The 26993-nt window shown below is 41.6% G+C and overlaps 1 protein-coding gene across 3 annotated transcripts; it reads right to left on the minus strand.

The window, feature by feature from the left end:
- Nucleotides 1-1297: 1297 nt before the first annotated feature.
- Nucleotides 1298-23116, minus strand: pgap2 (post-GPI attachment to proteins 2). Of its 3 annotated transcripts, none has more exons than XM_071518608.1 (6): nucleotides 23021-23116; nucleotides 20126-20294; nucleotides 17964-18213; nucleotides 10250-10356; nucleotides 4797-4905; nucleotides 1298-3416 (listed from the first exon to the last, which is right to left on the minus strand). In XM_071518608.1, exons 2-6 carry the CDS (start codon nucleotides 20291-20293, stop codon nucleotides 3286-3288), a joined length of 765 nt encoding a protein of 254 aa, XP_071374709.1. In that variant the 5' UTR covers nucleotide 20294; nucleotides 23021-23116; the 3' UTR covers nucleotides 1298-3285. The 3 variants fall into 3 exon arrangements, with proteins under 3 accessions (XP_071374709.1, XP_071374708.1, XP_071374710.1); XM_071518607.1 differs by having other exon boundaries at nucleotides 22831-23090; XM_071518609.1 differs by lacking the exon at nucleotides 23021-23116 and adding an exon at nucleotides 22600-22682.
- Nucleotides 23117-26993: the final 3877 nt, after the last annotated feature.

The raw sequence follows: 26993 nt of genomic DNA on the forward strand, positions 1-26993 counted from the left end.
GTGAGCATCAGATCCACCCTGACTGATGCGCTTAAGCAAGAACAAACAGCAGATCCCAATCAACTTTTAACATCTTTTAAAGCCTTAAAACTGATAGACACCAACAATCACTGTGGTAACAAAAGCTTTTCACTACCGAGCCGTATTTGTCCTCACACTGTTCTCTCTAATGAGCCTGGCTGGTCCGAAATGTTAGTTTGATGAATAAATAAAAGGTTTCTTTCCAAAATACTATATACTGTATATATATATATATTTAGGGAAAAAATGTTACACGACTGTTGCTCAGTATTTAAAGAACGCAGATGATTAAATTCTCTACAGCATAACTTCAGAAATACTGACTGGTGAGTTTAACTTTCACACAAGCAATCGGTGTCGGTTCCCCAAACAGTGGATATTTCAATTTAATGTGACACTTTTCAAAAGTGTTGATCTGCAGCATGCAGGACTTCCTTCACATTTGATGTCAGACGCTTCTGAAGTGAGCGGACCCGCGGCTTGTCGCCCCGCCCATCCGGCTCCGATCAAAGACACATTCTCGGCTAGTTGGTGGAGCGTGGCACGAACACCGTCGGGGTTAGTGGCTCCGAAAAAATGTGTGCGGTGACAACTCTGTAAGACATTTTGCATAAAAGCATCCAACAGCTGAAGGACAGACTTTAAACCGACACAGGCGTTGTGCATTAGCAGCATGGTTGAACACAAACTGAAAGGAAAAACCCAACTGGCCTGAGAGACACAAACATGTGGCTCATCATAATGGAGCAGAGTGTGGGAGAGATTTGAGTGATTTTACTGCCGTGTCAGGAGGACTGCAGTGAGCAGGAACCATGTGAGCCCGTTTTAGCATCGATGAGCAATAACCACATGGCAACTACCGGTAAATAAGCTTCCTATCTTTCCATTAGCATAGCAACTTCCTCCTACTCAACGGAGCCTCATGACTGTGCAACTTGCCACTCGAGTTAAAAAAAGGATGAATGGGTATTTCCAGCTGTCAAAAGTTACACATCAGCAACCCACAGCTCCTGTTCACCGGCTCTGTGGTTCTCTGGTGATCACAGACAGACAGAAGCTCGGAGGCTTTCTGGCTCGAATCGACGGTGGAAAAAAAGCAGCCGGGGGGGGGGGGGGGGGGAGTGAAAGAGGAGCGCCCCCCCCCCCCAGAGTGTCGGTGTAAACCTCAGTGCTGCAGGACGCTGCTGACTGCAGACAACAATATGTTTATATTATCGTCAATGTGCCTGATTTAAAACAAAAAAAAAAAGGTTAAAATAATCAGCAGATACACCGTCCAGCCCGGCTTGTTCCCTCTCTGTCTGTCTCTCCCCTTGTTGTCATTGTCTGGTTTTCACTGGAATCAACTAAACAAGTCTGCAGTGCAGCCAAGACAGCGGAGGCTAAGTTCATGTAACATTTAGTTTCCTGGGGACGAGGTCAGGCCGCCATCGGTGTTGCTGAGGAGTGAAGATGACGGTGACAGGACTGCCTCTGCCTCTCTTCCTCCTGTGTGTCTTACAGCTTCGGCCTGAACCTGAAACATTTCTGACTCCGACTAAAACCTAAAATTGCTGATAATCTTCTCCGACTGAATTGCAAATCGCTAACAGTCCTCGAGTCTGATCCAAACTGAAGCAATTAAATGAGAAAATCCTCCGAACCCGACGACCCCTCAGGTCCTGCTGGGTTCAGGCGTAAAGATCCAGGTCTGTTGGTGACGGTGGTTCTGGGTTGTGTGTCCTGAACCTGATCCTGGTTCAGAGCCGAACGCTGTCCGCTCATACTGAGCCTTCGTCCAACAAGTGAACAAATCTGCCGGTGCAGTGAGAAAATTTTGCTCGTTTCCCAAGCAACTCAATTTATTTCCGAAATTTTTGTGAATCAAGTGACGCTAATCTGTTTGAGATTTTATTTTATATAATTTATTCATCTGTAAGGGGAAACCCAGGTCAGCCAGCTAGTGTTGGGTCCCTGAAGCAGCTAAAGGTTCAGTATCTTCCTCAGTATCATCATCATCATCAGTAGGTGCGACCTCACAGGGAACTGTCCTCTGATGGAGGGTAGGCTTGGGCGATTTTAATTTAATCTCACTTATTTATTTAAACTTATTTTTATAGAAAAGCCTTTTTATAACAGGTCTATTATCAATGCCCTGGCTCTTTATGATATTTTGTCTTCACTTTCTATAGTTTTTGGTCTGTTCGGTTCTTAGCACTTTTACTCTTCTGTAAGCACTTTGTTGTTTGATTAGATTACTTTTGTTTTTGTTTCCCCTTTTATAATTTTAATGTGTTTTGCTTTACCTTGCTTTATTTTAATTATCTACTTCAGGCCTTATTTATTGTGTCGTGATATTATCTAGTATTTGTTTGGTGGTACTATTCAATATTATCGAATATCGTCCAAAGCCTAGTCGGGGGACGACCCACCTGACCACTGGGCCATCCTGCTTCCATAGGAACGGTAACCTTGGAGCTGGTTGGGATTCAGCAACTTGGTCACGGATATTTCAGCAGGATGCCTGCTGACTCCAGGCTTGAACCCGGATCATCCGGCTTTAGGACGGTCTCACTAACAATTAAGCCATTCTGCCGCCCGAATATCAAGATGATGTCACTCTGAGATGTCACTCTGGGGCGTCCTGCTGGCTCAGCGGTCTGAGGCGCGTACCGTGTAAACACAACCTCCTGGGCTCGAATCCGACCCAGAACCTTGTCGCATGTCATCCCCTTCTCTCTCCCGACCTTTCCTGTCTGTCTCTACTTCCAACTGTCAAATAAAGGCATAAATGCCCAAAAATTATCTAAAAAACCTCATAGATAATGTCACTCGAGTCACAAACATTCTTGGAACTTTATAAAGGGCACACATAAGGAATTATAAAGGCATTGTATCATAAGTGCAAGTGTCTCATGAACTTTTGTGACTGGTTATCTGTTAGAGGCTGTTGAACAACCTTTTAATCTCAATGGGACAAACTCTGATAGTCAAACACATAAGAGGCTTGTACTTACAGTATAATTCATTATAAAGTTACATCTATAATGTTTAGGAGTGCTGACATAATGCATCAGTCAGCATTATGTGTTCTTATATGCATTATAATTGCATTATAGTACTTTATGAGCGCCCTAATGCACTGTAGATATGGAGGTCAGGTGTTACCAGTCTTCTCTCCCGCATCGGTAGATTATTTTTCACCCATTTCAAGAATGTTTCAAGATGGAGTACGACACAAGATGGAGGTTCAGGTAGCGGGTTGGCCGGGGCGACGCTCCGCCGTCAGTAGCGTTTGTCTTCGGGGGGCGTGGCCACCATCACCTCCTTGTTCCCAAAGTCCCAGAAGGCTGTCATGTGGAAGGCCATGTTGGAGAGGACCACCAGGTATTCACACAGCGCAAACAGAGTGTAGACTGGATGGAGAGAGGGGAACAGAGAGGTGGAAAGAAGAGACGAATAATTAGGAAGAACGACATGAAACTGAGAACTACAGCACAGAAAAACCTGAATCTGTCCAGCAGGTAAAAAAAAAAACAGAATTGAAACTGCACAGGGAAACTTTTCAGCACGTTCAGTTTGTTCTCTGAACTTCCTCGATTGTGACCGTTATATGAGGCTTCATCACCCTGCTGCCGTCTCCGTGACGACGCACGCTGATGGGAGGAGCCGACGACTGAAGAGTCCTTTACTCTCCCTAAAAACAGACGTGGGCCATTAGTTTGGGATGACTGCACTAAAGAAATGAGCTGTAGCAGAGACGCAACGTCCTTCTGTGAGTGAAAACGTTTGGTATCAGATTTTAGTATCGGGGAAATTCTGTGATACCAGTAACCATCTTGGCCTGGTACTGGTGCAATATCTGATATCAGTATCGATATGAGAGCATCATCACTTTGAGGCAAAAGGCAGTGATACACAAAGCAACTGTTTGGGCAACGCTGATGGGCAATATTGGCCAAGGAGTTGTTCAACAGTGCTGCACAGATTATAGGAACTATAGGAAATATTTAAAGGTGCTACATCTAGCATTTTTTGTTTCTCAGAATTTGTGTTGTTTTCCCATAAACCCTGATGCTGCCTGTCCAAATAGCAAGTTGTTAGCTGTTGTACCCCCCCCCCATCGCTCTGTTTGTTTTGGAGAGCGAGGAGAACGATAAGAGCTGATAAGAGCCCTGATAACAGCCAATCAGCATTCAGACCAGGTAAGATAATGTCAAGCTGAAACTGCAGTAATCCACAACTTTATTCCAGTTCTACTGCTGAAACCGCAAAGTAAAAACTGTTTTGTGCCGTAAAGCAATCCAGCAGTGTAGACTGCCAATCTTCTCGACGATGGTCTCGTTTGTTGACGCTAATTCTACTAATATCTCAAAATTAATGCGCTGATAATTTACTGATATTAAAATGATACACGCAGCACCTTTAAAAAAACATTTCTGACTCATGGGTCTCCTTTGGTTTCCTGTATTTGGGAATATTGCCATCAGCGAGCACATCGCCATGCTTTTGTCCAGTCGCCAACTTGAACTAGCCCTTTGTTAGCTGTACAGCCAATGGAGTTGCTGCGATAGGCGGGACACGCGCCAACGTTACAACGCAACCGGCTGCTGGTGGCCGCTGCCTCCCAAAAGCTCAGCAGGCAACTTTTCTGCATCGACAAATCGACGTCTGAAGGTGTTTCTCACTGCAGAAAAACAGAATGATGTACGGATTCCGGGCAACTTGTTTCTTTGGCTGCCAGCAGTTTCAACGTTGGGTCAGAGTCCAGAGGGAGGCGGAGCTTTGGCACTTACTTCCTGGTTCACAGTACTTGTTGTGGCGTTTGAAGAAGTACGCAGCAGCCAGGCAGCAGCTCACGTTGAACAGGAAGAGACGCACCTTCCATCGATACGACGTAATTTCCTGAGAGAGAAAGGGAAGGGAAGGGAGAGAGAGAGAGAGAAGTTCGGACAGAGAGACAGAAGGAGGAAGAGAAGAGAGGGAGGGAGGGAAAGAGCAGGATGGAGACAGAGCGATAGAGGAGTATTTCAATGCTGGATCCAATCTAGATTTTTAGAATTGCTAGAGAAATCTGAATAGAAGAGAAGATGCTGACTCAGGCATCCTTCATACTATTTTTATCAACTTGAGCTGTTCTCTAAAAGTTTCTCAGTGTTTCTAAAAGTGGAAACCTGCAAGTTCCTCATTTTTTGTTGCTCAGCGCCACTGCTGCGGTGTTTCTTCACCTGTCAATCAAACAGTGTGGGTGGAGCTTGGACTTTCTGTTGGTAAAGTTTGAGTTTCTGCAGGCGGCGCTCTTTTCTTTGTTCAGTCATGGTGGCTACAAAACACTGTAGTGACCCTGGTTTGGAAGAATATATATCTGAATTTCTCCTGTTGCATTTGCTGATTCTAATGGTGCATGTCTTGCCCCTTGTTTGGAAAGGTCGTGGGTTCAAATCTAGCTAAACACATTCATTTAAATCTATATTTATGCATGCTTTCATTTCTACAAGAGGCATTTCAAACTTGGTTCATCATTCAATAATTTTCAAGGGAAAAATCAGGCTTCAATTATAAAAATTCATGCCCACATATTTCACTCTTTGGTACTGAACCTCAACCATGTGTCGCTCATCAACCTCCGTGTGTCAGTTAACTTTCCATTCAATTATCCAGTCACACCGACAGAGGTTAGCCTTTAAAAATAGGTCAAGTTCAGTTCCTTCTACACATGTATGTCATATGGCAGAGGAGAAGAAGAGAAGAGCCATTTTCACCAAGCGAGAAATGACATTTCTTCTTGATGACAGAGGAAAGAAGAGAGGGAGGCACCGTCTCCTTCAGCGATGGCAGGCTGGGGCCGGCTGCTGCGAGGAGGGAAGTTTTCCCCCAGGAGGACGCACACTTTCTCATCGGATGTTACACTCACAAACTCTTGGTATTTTTTTTCCCCAAGAAAACTTCCTATTTTGTGAACGATATTAGGGAAGTACTGTATATCTTTCATATTTCTCTTGTGAGAGTTGTGCAGACGAGACAGCAGAATGGGATCTTCAGGCTACAGCACTCGCAGAGAGAGTCTTGAACTCTCACGACTCGCCCGGAGGCGTTTTGAGTCGGCGACACGTTTCACACACTTCTTGATTTGCGAGCAGTTCTGGGAAAGCCTTGTGAAACGAACGTCTGTCTGGCAGTAGTGATGCACAGATATATCGGTTGAATATCGGAAATGGCCGATTTTTGCATTGTTGACTACAATCGGCTCATCGGCCGATAAGATTAAATCCACCGATGGCAGTGGCCGATACTCATTAACATATACTGCGTCACTAATCTGTTCCAAAGATGTTCAAGTTTGAATGGAAGGACAGCCTATCAGCGTGAGGTAACAATAGATGTTATTTGTTTATTTTAATAAAAAAAAAAGGCATTTTTGGTTATGTGAAAGAATGTTACAATAAAAGATGTTCCTTAAATCTATATGTTCATTTGCTTTCTATTTATTTAGTTCAATTTCAAAAAGGGCATTTTTGGTTATGTGAAAGTTGTTACAATAAAAGCTGATCCTTAAATCTATATTCATTGCAAAGTATAATGAAGGGCAGAATATAGATTATTTTGGCAGGGCACAAACGGGTCAATACGAAACAAAATATCGGTATCGGCCGATTGTGGTGGTTGAGAAATCAGGTCCGGTATCGGTATCGGTATCGGCCCAAAATTTCCATATCACTGCATCCCTATCTTGCAGTATTGCTTCACGATCTACTTGGTGCTACCGCATGCTTCAGGAAAGCCGAGATGTTTCTACCATGAAGCGCTCGCCTACTTCCCAGACAATGTCCATACCGGGATTTGGGACCGCCGGGCCGGACTGACACTAGATGTGAGGCTCCTGAGGCTCCTGAGGCTCGTGAGGCTCCTGAGGCTCCTGAGGCTCGTGAGGCTGATGGGAGTCGGCTGAACATCTTCACACCCCACTTCCCCTGTCGTGCTGTGAACTGCCGGCTGTGTGTTCGCAGACTTAAAATACACCGGCTGTGGTCTGTTCAGATGTGTGTACACACCCCGAGTACAGCTGCATGACAAAAAAAAATAAAGGCTGTAAAAATTCATATGGCTACTTTTCACCTCGATATTACAAAAAAAAGCATGTATCCCAATTCATATTGCAATCATACACTGCAAACAATGACAGTCCAGTGATATTACCTTGTTTCCAGACTTATCAAGCTTGTTTTTTTTGGCAAAATCATCTTACTGCACTGGCAGACATGTTACAGATTTCAACAAATTTGACTTTTTTTCCAGGAGGAACTTGTTTCAGGACATTTACTTGGTAAAAGTTAAATTGTCTTGGAGAAGGTTTCTTTGTTTCAAGATTTTCTTCATTGTTTTATGATGATTTCTCGAAAGAAGTGACATCAAGTGACATGTATTGAAACCAGCAGATTATCTGCCAGTGCAGTGAGATAATTTGACTAAAAATATCATGAAGTAAGCTTGATAGGTCTGGAAACAAGTAAAAATCACTGGACTGTCATTTTTTGCAGTGTATGATTGCAATATGAATTGGGATACATGGTGTTTTCTTTTTCAGCACTTAAACATTGTCCAGATCAGTTTGGGTTGTAGTGAATGAGACTCTGGGGAGATTATTTCCAACATGCAGTTTGATTTGTGCATCAACAGAAGTTTTCTGTTCCTCCAAGAGAAAAATGGCAGCGTTGCGATTTTGCTGCGGTCAGTCCAGGTCGTGGTGCCGGCCTTTTCAGTAATGCAAACCAAACAGGCTTAAAGCTGCAAAACAGCCCACTAATACATGAGCCAGGCACGCACTTCACACACACCAACTTTGTGTCAACGCTGTGACACTAAGCCACTAGGCTGAATTTGCATGACACATATACAACACCAATAATAAACACCAACAGATCCAAAGTCCAGGCTAAAGACGAAAGGAGACCGGCACTTCCTGTTTCATCTCATTGAATTATCTTTGATGCTAGTTTGCCTTTCCAGCACTCGTGTCACGGTGTGTGCAGTCCTTCATTTTAAAAACTGACACTGGGTTTTCCTCAGGATGTGAGGTTTCGCTGCGAGGAGACGGAGAAAAGTCCAGAGAGCCGAGGCAAACCGATGAATTTGGTGCTAGATTTGAATTTTAAAACATCAAGCACTTTCTTAGGACATCCATTCATTTTCAAAAACTTTTAAAGTCTCATTTTATTTTTGTCAAATCCATAAACATTCAAGGATTTTCAAGGCCCGTGGGGAAACCTGTAGTATTATTAATTGCTGTGATTCGCCATTATGCTGAGTTGGCATGTCTTTGCCACTACATTAGAGTGATGCCTTGATGTTTCCTCTTATGAGAGCAGAACTGAAGATAAATTACATTAATGAGAAACATAAGCTACAAGCTACATATAAGCAAAACACACACTTAAATATTTTTAACCATACATGCACATAGATGTGACTCTATCCCCATATTATGATTATGCAGTTATTGAGTGTCTGTGTGTGTGTGTGTGTGTGTGTGTGTGTGTGTGTGTGTGTGTGTATGCGTGCACCAGCTGTGTCTAAACTTGTTTCAACAGCTGTTTGCTGGTGTTAAAAGTGTGTCTGAAAATGCACCAGAGTGTGTGAAACCGTACAGTATGTGTGTGTGTGTGTGTGTGTGTGTGTGTGTGTGTGTGTGTGTGCGTGTGTTGTGGGCGATGTCATTCTGTGGCCTTGAGTTTCACAACAGTAAACGTTTGTACATCTTACTTAAAAGCGACACTGCACACAGTTAAAATGTTAAAACTTTCTTCTTTAGTCTCACGCTTGAGTTCTGTGTTCATCATCCAACCAAGATCTGACATCTGCTCTGGAACTAAAACATTCTCCAGAAAAAATCATTTTTATCATCATAGATTAACTGAGGAGGTTAAAAACAGAGTGAGAGAGAGAGAGAGAGAGAGAGAGAGAGAGAGAGAGAGAGAGAGAGAGAGAGAGAGGGAGGGAGAGAGAGAGACACAGAGAGAGAGAGAGAGGGAGGGAGAGAGAGAGACAGAGAGAGAGAAACAGAGAGAGACAGATAGAGAGAGACTTCTGACGTGTGAAATTCATTTTCTCGGGACTATATAATTTTGATAAATTACACTCCAGTTTAAATCTCACACTCTCTCTGCCTTGGCCGTGATCTGAATGAAGACAGAGGAAACAGTGTGTGTGTGTGTGTGTGTGTGTGTGTGTGTGTGTGTGTTGGGGTTAATTCACTGGATCAGTAGCTCTACAGCACCATCTGGAGGTGAAAAACAAGCTGTGCCACTGAGAGGTTTGATGCAATGTGAGAACTAGCAGATTATCTGCCAGCACTGAAGGGGCGAAAGGTTTCAGATCAGTGAACTGACTAACACCTACTCAGAGAGAGAAAAACACACACACACACACACACAGTGTTTCTCAGGGTGGGAAATTACCACCAGGCACCAGTCCAATGCTGGTAAATTTTAGCTGTGGCTGTTTGAAGTTTGCGTGCCAGCTGCCGGCAGGTGAGAACCCATCAGCGGATCGTGTTCTGGTCTAAACGTCTGATTGGCCGGTAAAATAGTGAGTTGGTGGTGAATTGTGGGAAACACACACACACATTCTTCTTTACCATTTTCCACATTTTAGAATAACAGTAAAAACATCAAAACTATGAAATACGCAAACAGAATTATGCAGCGACCAAAAAAGTGTTAAACAAATCAAAACTATCTTATATTAAAGCAGCCGCCCTTTGCCTTGATGCAAAGGCTTTGGAAAGAAAGTCATTCATAGGATCAACTTCACTGTTTATATTTGTCTAAGAAACTGATTTCAAGCATTTAAGCAGAAGACTGTAGATCAGAATGGCTTTAAGAGAATGAAACACAGAACATTCAGTCAGGTGGGTCCAGACTTTTGGACACACAATAATAATAATAATCTGTATATTTGTTCTTAAATAAAAAATATATTTCTGTATCTATATCAATCTACCTGTCTGTCTATTGATTGAAAGACAGACAGACAGATAGAGAGTGCATATTTCATACAACAACTTCATCTTTTTACCTTCAAAAGTGACTTTGTATCCAAAGCTCTTAGCTTGGATAATAGCTTTTACATGATATAACTTGGTTTACTGCTACAAAGAAAGCTTGGACACACACACACACACACACACACACACACACACACACACACACACACACAGTCAGGTGAAGTGAGGGAAGGGAAAGGGTTTTACCTCTGGGTTCACACAGTATCTCTTGATCACCTGCCACAGTCTGCATGTAATGAGCATGTGCAGCAGCGAGCTCGCTATGAACACAATGAAGCCGTTTTTATGGACACCTGTGGAGACAACAGTGTTCATCAATATGTGTTTCCAGCATGCAGTTTGATGCAATATCTATTGGCCCAAAGAGTCCAAAACAAGAGAATGGATGAAGCTGTCAGATGTTAAAGCTGCAGCGTCTCTCAGTGTAAACAGGAAGTGATGCGGCAGCAGAGCAGAGCAGAGCGTCTCCACTGACTGAGGGCGTTTTCACACCTACAGATCGTTTGCTCTGGTCTGAATCAGTTGATGAGTTTGTAAACTTGGAGCGTTTTCCCCCTTGGTTCGGTTTCTTTTCACACAGAGAAAAATCCAAGCGAACCAAAATGCATCACTACAAACCAGGTGAGAACGTTCACTCCGCTTATTGGTCAGATGTGTCTGGGGCGGGAGCAGGAAAGTAAATACAGGAAGAAGCTCCTGTGTTCTGGACTAGAGCACATTGCTCTGCAACATGGAGCAACAGCAGAGTTGGCATTTGCTCATAACTGTTGTAATTATCTTTTTAATTTATCTTTTTTATATACCAGGCAAAACTGTACCAGCAGAATGCCGAACGCACTTCGAGGAAACGTCATGAAAATGCTATACTGGCCATACCTTCTATACCTGCTGTACCTGCTGTACCTGCTGTACCTGGCTACCAGTGGTGGAAAGTAACTAAGTACATTTACTCAAGTACTGTACTTAAGAACAATTTTGAGATACTTGTGCTTTACTTGAGTATTTCCATTTGATGCTACTTTATACTTCCACTCCACTACATTTCAGAGGGAAATATTGTACTTTCTACTCCACTACATCTATTTGACAGCTTTAGTTACTTTTCAGATGGAGATTTGACACAATGGATAATATAACAAGCTTTTAAAATACAACACATTGTTAAAGATGAAACCAGTGGTTTCCAACCTTTTTGGCTTTTGACGTCTTACAGAAAGCAGTGTGTAGTCGGGTCACATTTCAGATGTCTATGAGTTGTTAACAGCTCCACCAAATAGTGATTTTTCCCTCTAAACCTCACATGGTTTCATTTCAATAAATGTTCAAATGATCCAATATTTCAGCAAAAATCAAAGATTAGAGAAAAAGTCCAAAAACTGAAAACAGATTTGTGTATCAGAACTTTGTTTTTTCTTCTTTCCTCTCCCATTAATCATCTCACGACCCCTCAGATTTATCCGGTGACCCTTTGGAGGGGCCCGACCCCTAGGTTGGAACCACTGGACTAAACTAGCTAACTGTATATAAAGTAGTTCAAACTAGCTCCACCTCCAGCAGCTACAACAGTAACATGCTGCTCACCACTGCTGAATACAGGAGCCGTTTAGCTCAAACTTGCGGAGTAAACTGAGTACAGCTGGTAGTTGGGTCGGATCGAGGTCGGATCGAGGTCGGATCGAGGTCGGATCACGTTCCCACCACAAACAAACCGCTCCAGAGTTCGATCGGGACCGGACCGAGACCGCCTCCTCTAAAGGGTCTCGGTGCGGTTGTTTCGGTCCGCACCCGAGTGCGATGACTGTGTTCACACCTGACCAAACGAATCGCACCAAGGGGGAAAACGAACCAGAGTCCGATTTAACCGGACTAAAAGCACAGCTGTGAAAACACCCTGAGATGCTGCAGATTCTCCCTGTTTGTCCAAATTAAACTCTGCTGTCAGTTTGCTCTCTGGTAGGAAGTTCAAGTTCAAGCTTTTATTTAACACTCACATGACAGTTTAACATCCAGAAATTACAATTACAATTACAATGCACACATCAAAATAAAAGCATGGTAATTGAACCTTATTTTATAGTTTTTCATTTACCTGTCACTGCCATTTGGGACTGCTAAAGTCGCCTAGTGCAAGTTTTAACTTGCCAACACCTTGACACTTCACTCACTTTATTCTCCCCAGAAACACACAGAAAAAATGTTGCGCACAAAAATGTGAATGCCGACTTTGAACAGTCTCTGGTATCAGTCTCTCAAAATACATTTTTGGCTCATCTGCCAAGCGCTGGTACTAAAGAAACACATTACCTGCCAAGAATAATTTTTACCAGCCAAAATAATATGTATTTTTCTCAAACATGTCACCCTACCCATTCCAATGCTATTTTGAGAATACAGAATCAGGTATTGTGTGTTAATTTAATAGTTTTTAGTTTTTTTTAATGATTTTTCTTTTTGGCCACATGGGAGTAAAGTTTGCCGTTACACCAGTTAACATCCAGGAAGTTTAGAAGGATTTGATTTGATTGGCTCACGGTCAGAGAGTGTACGGCAGCCAGGAGGGACAAAGTCTGAGAAAAGGCAAACGACCACAGACCGTGGATAAGCGAGGCGTTGGGATGTTTTCATCTCAGACAGTTAAGCCCCATTCACACTTAGAGCGACAACTATAAAGATAACTACAAACTATAAACTATATGCTGTTGCTCAAGCGTTCACACTACAACGATATCCGCGCCGAATATTCAGAGACAAAATGGAGCGTGATGACTTTTACCGACCTGCTTTTATTTTACTCGCTCGCTAAAGTAAATTACAACAGAGCCGGAGGATTTGGGTTCATGCATTGAGAGAGGAGATGGCAGATAATAATGCTCTTTTATGGCGCTTTCATAACATTATTGTGCTTTGTTTATATGAGAGCTAATGGTACTAATTGTCACCAAGTGAAGCTGTTCATGTCTTTCCCAGTGGGAGACCCTGCACACCACATCTCCTGTGGATCAGAGAGTAAAGTCCGTGTTGAGAGAAACACCTGAACGTCTCCGTGGCTGAACGGGTTTCAACAGGCTTCTGGAGACTCATGTTGCTCCCTCCCGGTCAAATTGAAAACAGGATGATATCGCATTTGCGGTCAGGTTGGCCAAGAGATTGTGCTATTTTCTTAGCATCATGCTAGCAAAAGGTAGCGATTTAACTAGCTTCCAGGTCAGTAAACCGCCTCACCGCTAATCCCAAGAGCTGCTCCGATCCCGACCGGTTCGTCACGTTTCTGTTCAACATGTTTAGAGGCTTTTGGTCTTTGGTTCCTCTGGACTTCTGTCATCAGTTCCTCAGCAGCAGCTCCGTCACTGCAGTGAACTACTGAATTCTCCCAACCCGTCCTTTGTAGAACTTTAGTTTGATTGGTTGAAAATGTTTTATCGTTGTCTCTACTGCCAGAAAAATCACTCTGAGATGGAACCAAGAATATAGTAGTTGTCGTTTTGGAGGTTTTTATAGTTACAGTTGTAGTGTGAACACAGATATTCTATTTACTTATAACGATTTAAATCTTCTTATCTTTATTGTTATCGTTCTAGATGTGAATGGGCCTTTACCATGTGGGGGGTTTCTGACCCTGTGTGCAGCAGATTCAGAAGAAAGGGGAAGGAGGGAAGTTTTGTCTCCGGTGAATAAATAAATAAATTTAGTGCAAACCTGCGTTTCAACGCCTCACTTCTGCTTTCTTTCTTCTGAGCTGAAGAACGGAACGATGAAACCACACAACACACACCTGAAGGCACTTTCACTGTCAAAGCATGTGGTGTGTGTGTGTGTGTGTGTGTGTGTGTGTGTGTGTGGAGGAAACGTGCTTTATACTTTTGTCTGCAAGTTTGATGTGTTTAGGGTTTTTTTTTTTAGATATCAAGCTGACGTGACTTGAGCTAAACTCAGTACTGAATAAACACAGCAGTGCTACTCTGTATTAGGGCCGGACGATATGGTTGAAATCAATATCACGATAATGGTTTATAAAGCACTGAATGGTTTAGGGCCAAAATACATTTCTGATCTTCTGCTATGTTATGAACCATCCAGACCTCTCAGGTCGTCTGGGACAGGTCTGCTTTCTGTCCCCAGAGTCAAAACTAAACATGGAGAAGCAGCGTTCAGTTTTTATGCTCCACATATCTGGAACAAACTCCCAGAAAACTGCAGGTCTGCTGCAACTCTCAGTTCTTTTAAATCAAGGCTGAAGACTTTTCTGTTTGCCGCTGCCTTTTATGACATCAAATAACTAGTCAACTCTCACACTGCACTGTAACCTTTATTCTTGTATTTTACACCTGTCCTATTCTATTTTAGCCTATTTTTGGTTGTTTTTTTTTTTATTCTCTTAGCTCTTTAATGAACTTTATTTTTCTTGGTCTTTTATTTGAATTTTATCGTTTTCATTTTGTCTCGATGCTTTTAATGTTTTATGTAAAGCACTTTGAATTGCCTTGTTGCTGAAATGTGCTATATAAATAAACTTGCCTTGCCTTGCCTAATCATAAGGATTTTTTTCGATATCGATCTATATGACGATATGGCTCACATAAGCGAAATCACGTTAAGTAATCAAATTAATGTTCATCATATTGAACCGAATGGTAATGCTTGGTGTGATGTCAAACTAAACTGAAATTTTCACATAATATTCCGACCATACTTCATTTTGTCTGAGTTTCTAAATAATATTAGCTTGTTCTCGTCAGTTCAGACAGCAGAGTTGTGCGTCTCGATATCCCAAAATCACCATATGATCACAATATAATCCCACTGAAAGACGATAAACGATAATATTGAATTATCGTCCAGCTCTACTCTGTATACTTACTAAAGTTCTTTTATGAGTAAATGTGGTCACAGCTTTTCTGAGCCAATTCCTTTTTCAACGCTTGAAACTTCAGGTAAGAGATTCTGCAAAACACATCAGTACCTTGTAACTGGAACTTGCTAGTTAGTATTGGGATTTCATTTTTGTTCAGTTAATTGTGCAGATCTAGTAACTGCATAGCTCAGAGATGAATAAGTTACAAATATAAAAAGGTTTGTAGGTGTAGGTTTGGGTCAACAGCCCTTCCCTAATTGGTTTGAATCTCCCTTTAATCTCCCTTTTCAACAAATTACACTGCCAAGTTTTCTATTTTGATCAGTGTTGACCCATCAGATCAGGGTTCAGTTTGGCGTTATGTCACTGTATTTCACATTAACCAATAATTCTCCCACTCTCTCTCTCTCTCTCATACCTACAGATCTACCTTTTGCTTCAATCTTGGCGATGAAGTTCGGCATTTAGGCGACTACCGTGTGCACAGTGGGTTTGACCCGGAGTGTGTCCAGAAGTCAAAGGGGTCTGGCTGCAGAGCTCCGCTGTCAGGCCAAGGATTCGGGCCAGCTCCACGCTCAGCTCTCTTCTTCTCTCATTCTAATGACGCAGCCCAACGTTCTTCTTTATCGTCGGGTTTTTTTTATTGCTCTTTACCTCCGCTGTCAGGACGGTGCCACTACTCTCTTTTTCTGTCGGCTAATTCTAATGACTCAATCTGACATTGCTGTAAGTCGGTTAATCAATGTTTTTGTTAGAAATGATGTGTCTAATGTGTGAATAATTAATGTGTGAATAATTAAGCGTATGCATGAATGAATTAGACACATTAGACACATCATCAAGCAGTAAAAAAATTTTAAGAAAACATCAGCTAGAAACGGAGGGGAAGGATGAGATATCTCCTGCAACTTCTATTGTTCTGATATTTCATCTCTCCCGGTTAGCACTATCCCCAAATCATAAGACAGTCATGAAACAGCCTGCGTCATCTGCTTAAACATTTTGCTAAATCATTAATTAGGGAGATTTCACCAATCACAAGTGTGTTTTCTGTGGCAACCTCGCGGGGCTTTTATTTTGAAAAGTAAATGCACTTCGGCAACAGGCCTGGAAATGTGGCGAGCTTCACTGAACTTCAGCCTGAGAGGGAACTGGGAGTTCAAAATAACTGACGAAGAAGAAGAGACCTGAGCGTGGAGCGGGCCTGACAGCGGAGCTCTGCAGCCAGGACCCCTCCTCCCAAAAGTTGAAAAGAAACCTACATCTTTTATAGAAGCTCTGGAAATATGACAAAACTCCACTTGAGTGTGACTCCGCCCACCCAAGGTTTCTAACATTATTTTTCCTAACGATGTTTTCTTGGAAGATTCTCCTTGTATGCTGCTAAGGGTCTAAGGCTTTTGGAGCTGGTAGGTTAGGATATATAGAATAGATAGGCCTTTATGTCTTCAGGGTTCCTACACATTTTCAATTAAAAAATTCCATACTTTCTCCAGACCTTGATTTGTTTTGAACATTTTGTCTGGTGTTCAATATGATTTACACAGACAGACATCTTGCCCCTGCTAACTAGCTCATATCACTGTATAGATGAAGATTGTTCTTCACAGCCACAAATATCAGAATATGTGAGATGATTGGCAGGGTTCCTACACGCTTTACATTTTAAAATTCCATATTTTTCCCAGACCCTATGTTCTTGACTGGATTTGATTTTGGTGGGTATTTGATATAATGCATGCTGACAGCGGCTGGGTAATAAGAGCGTCCCTCTATCTGAACATTATTCTTCACATCAACAAAAACTGTGGACTCAAAGTGGCTCTACAACAACATAAAAGCTAGAATTATGTGTGTATCGGACCTGAACCGCAACATTTTCCATACTTTTCCAGACATTTTTTTTTCAAATTCCCAAACTATTCCAGACCTGGAAATGATCAAATTCATTTTTTATACTTTTTCCAGACCTGCGTAGGAACCCTGTGTCTTGCAAAAATGTGTTATTGTGTGTCCTGTGCTTTGTTCTGCTTCCTTGTGTTTATGGTTGGGGATCAAAAGCATTCTATCGAATCTGAATCCTGTATTGAACCTGCTTATCGAATCCCAGTCCTTTTGAATCCCTTATCAAGCCTTTTTACATATTTTTTGTGGGGGGAAAAAAAAGGACAAAGAAAATTTCAAAAACAAGGCACTCGTTAACTCTAACGTCATGCTGCGTTGATCAGTGTTTTTTCATGCCCTTGTGCACCCTTAGTCAACAGGACCATGCCACAAAAATTGCATTTTGCCGCATTATTATATAAAAAGTGCGCGCGGTTTCGATCACTTGTATCCATCCGCCATGTTGACAAAGACACTGGGAAGTGGGGACTGGGGACGCAAGTGTATGACATCATCGGGGGGAGGGGGAGCGGGGGATTTGATTAGAGGATTCATCGACTTGGGGATTAACGAATTCAGGTGTTTTGGTAACTTTGAACCAGTTCCAAAACGGAACCGGGTAACTGAACCCAACCCTACTTGTGTTTGTTCTATATCATTCTGGGACCAGTTGCAAAAACATAGACCTGGTCTTAGACTTAAATGTGACTTTAAGTCAAACTTGCTACAGACATTTATATTTACCTGTTCCTACTACTTCTTGGTTGTTGTAGATCTCTAATGGTTTGTTTCTGTCTCTAAAGACTCGCTCTCTTCTTCAGACTCTTCCCAAAAAACCAAAGATTTGGCATCTTTTATGTAACAGTACGTCCCACACAGTTAGGCCGACTCGTTGCCATAACAACAAAATTCTTAACTCAAGATTAGCCGGGGGGGAAGGTGGCTAACTTTCCTACCTCAAAATAAGTCAGTTGTAATATTTAAGTAACAGACAGTCTTAATTAGACGAGTCCAACCTGAGATGCAACTGGCCCCTGTTCTACGGTTGATCGTTGACCAGTTAGATCTTAGTTAGGCTCATTCTCTGCACAGAGGATGACAGGCCGTGATGAAGGGCTGCAGAAATAAACCAACTCGTACTCGAGCCGCTCCGCCGGTACTTACTGTATGTTTCTGTGGAAGCCACGTAGGTGAGCAGCAGCAGGCCGGTGTTCTCGGCCAGGCTGCAGACGAGCGCCAGGCCGCTGAGCAGCAGGTCCGGCAGCCTCTTGGCGAAGCGGCCGCGGTAGAAGCTGAAATAGGCGGCGGCCACCAGGTAGCGCGGCGCCGAGTGCAGGCCGATGCAGCAGCGCCAGATGTAGCGCTCCGGCACGAGGCTGATGGAGGCGCTGATGGACGGGAGGTAGTTCGGCACCTGGCGGGGCCACACGGCAAAACATTTCATTTATAAACCGACATTCTATCAGGAATTCTACAATTACAGCAGATCTTCTCATTTTCTGTTGTGCTCTAGTCGTCATGTTGCTGGTTGACAGTTTGTTTTGGGGGTTTTTTGTGTGTATTTGTTGCTTTTGGTGGTTTTCAGGTGACACATTTGGGTTTTTTCTCCTTTTTTTTAAATCTCGTCTAGGGCTGAACAATTAATCGAAATTTTATCGAAATTGCAATATGGCCTACTGCAATTTTCGCGAAATGTGTCAAAATACCATTTTAAATTAAATATTGTGGTGCTGCAGAAAAAAGAAAACATCTTTGTTTGGTACAGATCCCCGCAAAAACCACACCATAATCATTTTAATACGTTTTTCAATGAAAATGAGAATAATGATGTAAAAATTATCATTCCTTCTAATATCGCAAATCATATCGCAATTGCAATATCAGTCAAAATAATCGCAATTAGATTTTTTTTTAAAATTGTTCAGCCCTAATCTCGTCTCACATCTTTTTCCTCTTCTGTCTTTATTTTTGTATTTTTTAAAATCACTTATTCTATCATTGTGTGAATGAACCAGACTAAAATAAATCTAAAACTAGACTATTTGTCAAAACTATAAAAAAAAGACATAATACACAATGTAAAAACTGTGATATTTCACAAACATTTCACCTAGAGCAACAGATAAATGAATGGCTGTGGTAAAAGACTTTCACTCCTCCAGTCAAAACAAAACCAAAGTCACAGAGAGAAAGTCAGCAGCTTTGGTGCTGAAGTTCATCGCACATCGTCTCCATTCTCCAGGGTCCAAAAGTTACTTATTGGCTCAACAGTAAATAAAAGAGATTTACAAGCAAGGAATAGTTTTTACTGGCCAAAATAATTTATATTTATTATGTATTATTTTTTAGAAATGTCATCCTATCAGCTTTCAGTGCCATTGTATATAATCAGGTGTGAAACATTCAATGGAGAGACGAGAGCAGATTTTGAGTTTTAATTTGAAACTTGCTCACAGATCAAGTTTGTAATTCATCCTGAAGTGACTCGCCACATGGGAATAACACCAAGTTTAACATCCAGGAAGTTTAGACTCTTCTGCTTTGTGTGGAGCAGCGGAACAGGCAGCCAATCAGGAGCCTGTTTGGTACAGAGCGATTGTTTTGTTTTGCTTTGATTGGCTGGCGGTCGGAGAGAGCGTACAGCGGCCACAAGCATCACCAAGTCAGTTTGGGGCCAGTTGAATAAAGCTAGTTTAAGACTCATTTGGTCTCATATTCTCAGGTTGGACTCGTCTAATTAAGACTGTCTGTTACTTAAATATTACAACTGACTTACTTTGAGGTAGGAAAGTTAGCCACCTTCCCCCCGGCTAATCTTGAGTTAAGAATTTTGTTGTTATGGCAACGAGTCGGCCTAACTGTCAGAGTGGGAAGTTTAAATACTGAAGCTGTTTCATAAAAGATGGTAAATATTTGTTTTAGGAAAGAGCCTGAAGAAGGGAGCGAGTGTTTAGTGACAGAAACATTAGAGATCTACAACAATCAAGAAGTAGCAGGAACAGGTAAATATAAATGTCAAGCAAAAATACATAATCTGCCTGTTCAAAACTTTGTAGCTGCAGATAGTATAGTATAGTATAGTATAGTAATACATATAGTAGATGCAATCAGAGCCTCTGGCCCCGCCCACAATCTGTCAGAATACAGTGACACATCGACCAAGGTGTGAACGGCCTGTTATTGATTTATGTGCCAAAGAAAATTTGAGCAGCATTTGGCGCTTGGCCGGCGGTAAAGTCAGACCCTGACACTCTCTCCACTCTCTGTCTATTCTGTCCAACAAATGAAAATACACCGACACCGACAGCGGGTACAGGACAACTTACATGACAGTGAGTATACGTCGAATCCTCGAAGTGATACATCAGTGAAATGCCGAGGCAGGCTATCAGCCCGGTGAGGGCCAGTAAGACCGTCCCGACGGCGAAGTCTGTGAAAGGCAGCCGGATGAGCGGCTTGTCCCGGTCCAGGCCGCCGTACGGTCCCTGCAGCATCCTGCACACACACAGCACAGAGTCCTGAAACGTCCCGCGGCCGAGGGGTCACAGGTCCGATCCCCACAACAGCCAACACACCCAGCGACACTTCAGTTACACACCAAACCCCTACCCGCTCAGTCGATCGATGGCTGAAAGCTTCTTATTCACATTTAAAGGTCCCACATCATGTAAAGCAGGACTCCCCTCTCCTCTGTGGTGATAAAGGAGTTGGATGGTCTATCTAAACATGGTGAAAGTATCAAAACTAAATCCACACAATCCATATTAGTGCAGCGAGCCTCTAAACGAGCCGTTTGGACTTCCGTAACTTTGTGGCGTCACAAAGGTTCGCTCATTATCATTTCTGTAAGAAATAACAGACTAACAAAGTGTTTTTTTCAAAGCGGTTGAGCGGTTGTCGTTGTTTATTACCGGAGAGTTTTCCCTACCTGTAGCCGCCGGGCCGCGGCGTCTCACGTTTCACTCTGGAAACGGTTAGCCGATCGGGAACGGAGGGGTCGTTAATATTAATGAGCCTTAAAGACACGGAGACAGAAACGGCCTGTTCTTGGTAAGGCTCAGAGAGATGCTGGAAAATGAACGTGGAGAAATGGATTGAGAGTGTTTTTGGTTCATGACACCACACACACAGCTTTGAATGGACCTCAAGACACAAAATAAAACTCTGGACAGTGGAGAATATGGGACCTTTAAACATTTAGGCTAATAATGGCTAAGAACTGGGTCTCCCTTAACAAGTTTAGGAGATGATTTACAATTTACAATTTCCCATTTGGCAGACGCTTTTATCCAAAGCGACGTACAAATGAGATTTTAATACAACACAAGCAAGGATCTAGTCAGGAGAGAACGAGAGTAAGTGCCATAAAGCTAAGTTCTGGTCCAACAGGACATAGATGCCACGAGGCAGTGCATAGAGGCAGATAAAGAATTTCTTTTTTTTTTTTTTTTTTAAATTGCACAGTCCATCAGGTGAGAAGGTGTTCGCTAAAGAGCTGGGTCTTTAGCCTTTTCCTAAAGATTGAGAGGGACTCTGCGGATCGAATGGATTTACAGCCTTTACTCACTTCGGTTAGACTATGAAATCTGCTTTGGGCCAGACCCACAACACTGACCTGATGAAGAGCCATCATGGATTGAAACGTTGTCATGCAATAAACAGTTAAACCACACTTCGAGTCAGGCTGACTGCTATGCTGGGGCACAGTGCTGGAGATGGTCTATATGGCAGAACACTGAATAGTTTAAAAGTACATTTCTATCTATCAGTAAACATATTATAGCAGCGGCACGAAAACAACATGACGACAAAATCGAGTTGTTCCCGCATCACTAGCTGCGAATTAGAAGCTGAGATTCGGAAACCAACTTCAGCCTCATAGGTTCTCTCTTGTATGATGAGAACGACATCTAGCTATTTAATGTGGCCTTGGATAGCGGTAAAGGTACATAACCCTTAACATATGACTCATATGACTCTTTTCTGAATCGTGCTGAGTCATGAATATAATCCACCAAGCAGCACTCAACTTTTAGAATGTCATTCCCACAATCTGCTTCCACAAAGTTAAAATACACCGTGGTGGCAGGCAGTGGTGGAAGAAGTACTCAGATCTTTGACTTAAGTAAAAGTAGAAATACCACAGTGTAAAAATACTTTGTTACAAGTAAAAATCCTGCATTCAAAATCTTACTTGAGTCAAAGTACAAAAGTATTAGCATCAAAATATACTTAAAGTAGCAAAAGTAAAAGTAGTCATTATGCAGAATGGCCCATTTCAGAATCATATATATCATGTTATTGGACTATAATTATTGATGCATTCATGTTCATCACTTTAATGTTGCAGCTGGTAAAAGTGGAGCTAATTTTAATTACTTTATATACTGCTGGGTAGCTTAACCTATAAGAATATATCATAATTTATTAGTTGATTTATAATATGTATTAATAATCTAAATCTGCAAAGTAACTAGTAACTAAAGCTGTCAAATAAACGAAGTGGAGTAGAAAGTACAATATTTCCCTCTGAAATGTAGTGGAGTAGAAGTATAAATTAGCATCAAATGGAAATACTCAAGTAAAGTACAAGTATCTCTAAATTGTGCTTAAGTACAGTACTTGAGTAAATGCACGTAGTCACATTCCACCACTGGTGGCAGGTAACCAGGTTAGTAAGCAATATCTAACAAAACTAGAAGTTGACATTTTATTAAAAGAAGTACTGATTGGTGTATTACATGTCTGCTAAATTGAAGAGTTGCTCCTGACAACTCACAATATTTTATAGGGCATGTACCTTTATGTTTCAATGGAGTTTGGCGTGCAGTTCTCTCTTGTATCGGGTCCATTCGCATAAACCAGCAGCTGGTCTTCAATACATACATTATTAGCTTAGCAGCTGGTCTGGTCAGGAAATTAGTCACGTTTGCTTACGTGTAGATTCAGTGTCACTCCACATTATAGCTAAGCCAAACAAACAACAGTTGCTAGCATTAGACAGGTGGCAGGTATAAAAAGTTATGCTCACCTTACCACTCTCCAAGCTAGCTCGGCCAGGTGCTTTTCAGAGCCATTTAACTACGTTTAGCTCCGTTTAGCCAGGTGAGCTAACATAGCTAGCTCAATGGCTGGGCAACTTAGCCTGAAAATTATACTTTTAGCGGCTAAACTGCTTCCTAGCCAGAGACTGGGCTTACGTGTAGCTACAGAGCCCTTACCTGATCAGTGTAACTTCACTGCCATGGTTTCTATTTTGATTTTTGATTCATTTTCATGATTTTCACCCGGACCCATCAGCTATCTATACCAGTGCCAACAGTCAAGACAGATAAAATTAAGAATGGGACTTCCGGTCACAACCTTCAAAATAAAACATTTATTGACGAACATGTGTCTATTAGGTCTAAACGTTTTTTGAGTAATACAAAGTACAGCGGTAATACAGAAATAAACAATGCATTTAAAAGAATCTGACATAAATTAAAATGCAACTGCTGGATTTTGCACAGTGTCCTTTTCACAACATATTATTAGCTATAACGTTAAACGCCTACAAAAGATGCAATATATGTAGGCTGCCAAAATATACAAAGAAATTCCCAAACACAAATGTTGTAGCAGAAAACCCGGAATGATGTAACTATAATATCTTATTAAAAAAAAATCAGCTTTTGCCTGTTAACGTACCTGTAGCGGTTGTCATGCAGCTGAAAGCGTTGTCATCCGGAAATACAACCGTCATGTCAACGGACACGTTTCAAGACGCATTTAATCGCCCTGCGCAAATTATATCCCCTTGTCGTACTGGCCTGGCACGTTAATTGACTTGAAAACGGATATAACATTCTGAAGATATTATATTATCAGTTGTATAACGTATATATATATATTTTTTTAAAAGTAAATATATAACATTTCTCGTAAGAATCTAGACGCCTTTCATCGTTGTTGCACGTAGTCCGTGCAACAACGACGCAGCGCATAGCTCTGGAACGCGACCAGCCGCCTTGTCTTGTCGTTCTCCGTCTCACCACTAGAGGGCTCTCTGCTGGTTGTTCTCTGGTTGTTCTGTATGTACAAGATTATTAACAGATGACTTTATGTAATGATCTTTTGTTTAATTGTAATGGCATTTTTTATTTTTTAGATTATATTTTTATTATATTGTCTTTAATAGCTACTACCTTTTCATCTTGCCTTCCTTCTTCTTCTTCTTCTTATTATTATCATCATTATCATTTATTTATTATTCATTTATTTTCATCAGTTAATGTCATTCATTTTTTTATTTATTCATTTAAAAAAATATTTTATTATCTTTTTTTATCTCCGTTTTATGGTTTACTTTTTCTCACCTTGTTTTCATTGCCTTTGCAATGAAATTTATTCTAATTTATTCTTATTCTTCTTATAGTGGTTGTTGACTCATTAAACAAAACCTAAAATGGAATTTAAAGGAATAGTTCACCTAAAAATTACAATTCTGTCATTATCTACTCACCACTAACTGGTGGCGCTGGTGTAAAATTTGGTGGCACAACATTTTGCCATGTCATCGCACATTTAAAATATGATTTTGCTATCAACTGCAGTGGCCTATATGTGTGCATTTGTTATTACAAAGTACATAAAAAGCTTTGAAAGCAGAAATAAGGTGCAAAATTGTATTTAATAAAATATATATTTTCTTTCAAACACAAAGTGCATAACAAATGTGCAAACAGTATAAAGTATTTTCCTGAGAAGCCTCCTAAAAGAGCAACTTTCAAACATTGTATTTGCTCCCTTCTGGTCCTTTCGAATGCGCCCGGGTCGACGCGCTTAAACATCACTCAGAGTCCACTGATTTCTTTCTTTTGTCATATTTATTTTCCTTTCTCATTCAGACTCCATTGTGTTACGTTTACGTTCTTCTTTTCCACAAACAAATGAATTTTTCTTACCAGATGACGTACATGAGGGTGGATATCAAAGTAGAAAATAAAAGACATAAAAAAAACAACTTAAGTTTACTGATTTTACTATCACTCAGCGGTCAAAAAACCGTGTGGCTACAAACCAAAAGAACCCCTGACTTCATGACAGCTCTGCTCTTATACACCGGCTGATACCAGCTACAATTACTGTCTCAATCAGCTGATTGTCAAAGGGGAGTGCCTACACTCCATGTTCCAACAATTCATTAACACATTCCAATAGTTTATAATGAGTCTATTTCCATTCCTCATATTTTGTTGTATTTATGCATAATTCATCAAATAATATAAAAGTTAAAAGTTAATATAAAATAAAAGTTAATATCAAAATCATAATTTTGGCTCCAACACCTCCCTTAAAAGAAATCCCCCTGAGCACCACAAGGTTCCTCTGGGTATCATTAGGATTTTACCGATTCCGGTGCCATTTTCGATTCTTCTTATCGATCCGATTCTTTATCGATTCCCTTATCGATTCCTACTGTATACATTTTCAGGAGTAAAGACTACATGCAGATTTAGGGGAGTTAATTTTGTTTTATTACTCAAGACAGACATTACTGTGTAGAGTTACTCCAGTCTCAGAATTACTTTTCAAAACAGCTAAGGCATATTTGATATAATGCCTTAGAGAACAAAATGCAAGAGCGAGTGAAAAAATGCAAGTAATTGGAGGTCAATATCACAGAACAAATACAAAATATTTGCCTGACTGTTTACCACTTTATTTGGTCGTTCAAGCACACTCTACTTGTAAATACAATATTTCTGATGCCACTTGAAGGCAGCATCTGCTTGCTATTGTCGTGATGGTTGGTGAGATGCAGAACAAATGCAGCAAATCTAGGGGATAATGGCGTAAATATTAGACTTTTGCAATAATTTGCCAAAACAACTGAAGTCAGTGGGGACCAATCTTCAAAGTTCCAAAACGGGCAAAAAATGACCATAAAATTAATCAAAGTATTCTGAAGGCAAACCATCACACTATGAGTAGAAAAGACTTACACCATTATATAGCGGAAATCTTGACTACAGTCATTGTTTCAAAAACATTCATGCTTTGTGCGCACCCAGATGTCGTACGTTCACGTGAATCTTCCCCACTTCCGTGTTTACACTCCTATGCATGGGCCTGCCACAGACTGTCTGCCACAGATGGTGGACATGTAAGTCTGGCCTGACGTTTTCGGTTTGGCATTACATTACATTATGTAATTTAGCAATCAGCTATGCCTTCAATAGGAATAAGTTCCATTCGTAGAATCAGAGAGGGTTTAACCCCTTGTACCCTGACTTTAGCTGACTTTACCCTTAAATTTCCCATTGAGTAGCTTCAAAGTTAGAAAAAAAAATTTTTCCCAGCTGTCGGCAGGGAAGAACATGTTAAGAGTAGAAGGGGTCAAGGTGTAACCTGAACAGATGAAAGATGGGTAATGATTCAGCCGTTCTGACAGAAGGGGGGAGCTCGTTCCTCCATTGTGGTTCCAGGGATGAGAAGAGTCACGACTGGGATGAGCGACTCCTGAGTCACGTAGTGATGGAGGGGCGAGGCGACCTGCGAGGGTGGAGGAGCGGAGCGAACAAGCCTGAGTTTGGAACCTGACTGGTAATTGTAGATACGGAGGAGCAGTTCGATGTACTGGTACTGAGAGTACCAGTGTCTTAAATTTGATGCGAGCAGAGATGGGAAGCCAGTGAAGTGACCGGAAAAAGGGAGCGAAATGAGGATTTCTGTTGGTTGAGCAACAGATGGGCTGCAGCGTTCTGAATGTGCTGTAAAGGTCTAATGGCACGGACCATAATTTGTGCTGCTTCCCTTGCACTGGTTCTCCAGGATAACCCCTAGGTTCTTGGAAGCCCAAGAGGGAAACACAGTGGCATTCTCAATGGTGATGGAGAGGTCTGTGTGAGGGCAGTCTTTCCCTGGGAGAAAGAGTAGCTCCATCTTGTCAAGATGAGCTTGAGGTGGTGCACAGACATCCAAGCACTGATGTCTTTAAGACATGCAGAGATGTGTCCATCAATTTGTGTTTCTGAGGGGGGGAAGGAGAGGTAGAGTTGAGTGTCATCAGCATAGCAGTGATAGGAGAAGCCATGAGAGAAGGTCATGTGGCCAAGGGATTTAGTGTACAGGAAGAACAGCAGGGGCCCCAGGACTGAACCCTGAGTGACACCGGTGTTAAGAGTGCATGATCTGGACATAGTTCCTCTC

The sequence above is a fragment of the Centroberyx affinis genome, unplaced genomic scaffold (genome assembly GCF_046629955.1).
Source record: "Centroberyx affinis isolate AG114_WGS23_722 - 3 ecotype Tasmania unplaced genomic scaffold, CSIRO-AGI_Caff_v1 ptg000612l_1, whole genome shotgun sequence".
In the NCBI taxonomy this organism is placed as follows: Eukaryota; Metazoa; Chordata; class Actinopteri; order Beryciformes; family Berycidae; genus Centroberyx; species Centroberyx affinis.